At 48.4% G+C, this 2,220-nt stretch overlaps 1 protein-coding gene across 1 annotated transcript; it reads left to right on the top strand.

Annotated features, from left to right (window-relative positions):
- LOC128060852 (olfactory receptor 52P1-like) lies at positions 1 to 945 on the top strand. The gene has a single exon (XM_052653218.1). The coding sequence runs from the start codon at positions 1 to 3 to the stop codon at positions 943 to 945; it is 945 nt and encodes a 314-aa protein (XP_052509178.1).
- The last annotated feature ends 1,275 nt before the right edge of the window (positions 946 to 2,220 follow it).

A 2,220-nucleotide genomic window follows, 5' to 3' on the forward strand; every position in this document is an offset into this window, starting at 1 on the left:
ATGGGACCAGCCAATAAATCCCAAACATCTCCAGACACTTTCTTGCTGATGGGCATCCCAGGACTAGAGCAACTGCATGTTTGGATTGGGATTCCCTTCTGCTCCATGTATGTGGTGGCTGTTGTGGGGAATATGACCATTCTGGCTGTGGTGAGGACAGAGCGAAGCCTCCACAAGCCTATGTTTCTCTTTCTGTGCATGCTCTCTGTCACCGACCTGGTCCTCTCCACGTCTACACTGCCTCGCATGCTCTGTCTCTTCTGGCTCGGAGCCCAGGACATTGCCTTTGATGCCTGCCTGACCCAAATGTTCTTCATTCATAGTTTTACTGCTATGGAATCAGGCTTCTTTTTGTCTATGGCCATTGACCGCTATGTGGCCATTTGTCATCCACTGCGCCACACCACCATTCTCACCCACACTCGCATTGCTAAAATGGGAGCTTCTGTGGTACTGCGGGGCGTGGCCTTCTTTTCCCCACATCCTATCCTGCTCAGACAGCTGCCCTACTGCAGGACTCGAATCATTGCCCACACCTACTGTGAGTTCATGGCTGTGGTGAAGCTGGCGTGTGTGGACACAGGGCCCACCAAGCGTTACAGCCTCAGTGTGGCCTCTGTCATTGGCTCCTGTGATGGGTTATTCATTGCTGTGTCTTATGTCCTAATCCTTCGTGCAGTCTTTCGTCTTCCATCACGGGAAGCAAGTCTTAAAGCTCTAGGCACTTGTGGCTCCCATGTCTGTGTCATTCTCGTTTTCTACTCCACAGCTGTCTTTACCTTCCTCACTCACCGTTTTGGCCACAATGTGGCCCCCCAAATTCATATCTTCATTGCCAATATATACCTTCTGGTACCACCTTTTCTTAACCCCATTGTTTATGGTATAAGGACCAAGAAAATTCGAGACCATGTTCTTAGTTCTCTAATGGTAAAGGTTGCTTGATTATATTGAAATTGTTTGCAAAGATGGTATAAGAATAAGGAGGGAAGAATATAAATGACTTATCCCTTTTTCATAACTGACATGATGCCTTTTTCCACTGGTATTGTTAGGGGAAGCACACTGATTGAAACTGCCCACCCTGGCCAGGCACCATAGTAACCATTTATATGAGTCGTTTTATGACAGGAGATCCTGATAAGGAATATGGAACTAATACTGCTACTGCTACTGCCAAGTCGCTTCAGTCGTGTCCAACTCTGTGCAACCCCACAGACGGAAGCCCAGCAGGCTCCCTAGTCCCTGGGATTCTCCAGGCAAGAAGACTGGAGTGGGTTGCCATTTTCTTCTCCAATGCATGAAAGTGAAAAGTGAAAGTGAAGTCGCTCAGTCATGTCTGACTCTTAGCGACCCCATGGACTCCAGCCTACCAGGCTTCCCTGTCCATGGGATTTTCCAGGCAAGAGTACTGGAGTGGGGTGCCATTACCTTCTCCATGGAACTAATAACCCACCACCAACAGGAAGAGTTCAGAAAAGGTTGAAAGGAGACACTGCATGTCTGTCCACTTCCCAGAATCCCTCTCTCTAGCATCCATCTTGGCTGAGCGATGTGTGCACCACCAGGAAAGACTGAATTAGAGTGATTGGCCAAAGACCAACCGGAAACTAATCCCATCACCATAAAACCCGATACTGCGAGCCACACAGCAGAGCAGTTCTCCTGGGTTCCCTTACCCTACTGCTCTCCACCCGGGTGCCCTTTCCCAATAAAATCTCTTGCTTTGTCAGACATGTGTCTCCTTGGACAATTCATTTCCAAGTGTTAGACAAGAGCCCAGTTTCGGGCCCTGGAAGGGGTCCCCCTTCCTGCAACAGTATCAGACATCTTATCAGATTTTAATGGGGAAGAATGACCATACAAGATAGAAATTTCTCAATTTTAATTAAACTAGTACACTTAATATATTCTGTGTGCCTTTGAATTTTGGGGAGCTTACTTAGAACCTGATGAACTTAAAGGGACTCTCCTCTTTTTGTGCTGCTAGTGATCATTTCCTGGTATGCTGCTAGGCTTCCCTGGTAGCTCAGAGGTTAAAGCGTCTGCCTGCAATGCGGGAGAACTGGGTTCGATCCCAGGGTTGGGAAGATCCCCTGGAGAAGGAAATGGCAACTCGCTCCAGTATTCTTGCCTGGAGAATCCCATGGACGGAGGAGCCTGGTGGGCTACAGTCCACGGGGTCGCAAAGAGTCGGACACGACTGAGTGACTTCAGTTT

The sequence above is a fragment of the Budorcas taxicolor genome, chromosome 15, assembly GCF_023091745.1.
Source record: "Budorcas taxicolor isolate Tak-1 chromosome 15, Takin1.1, whole genome shotgun sequence".
NCBI lineage: Eukaryota > Metazoa > Chordata > Mammalia > Artiodactyla > Bovidae > Budorcas > Budorcas taxicolor.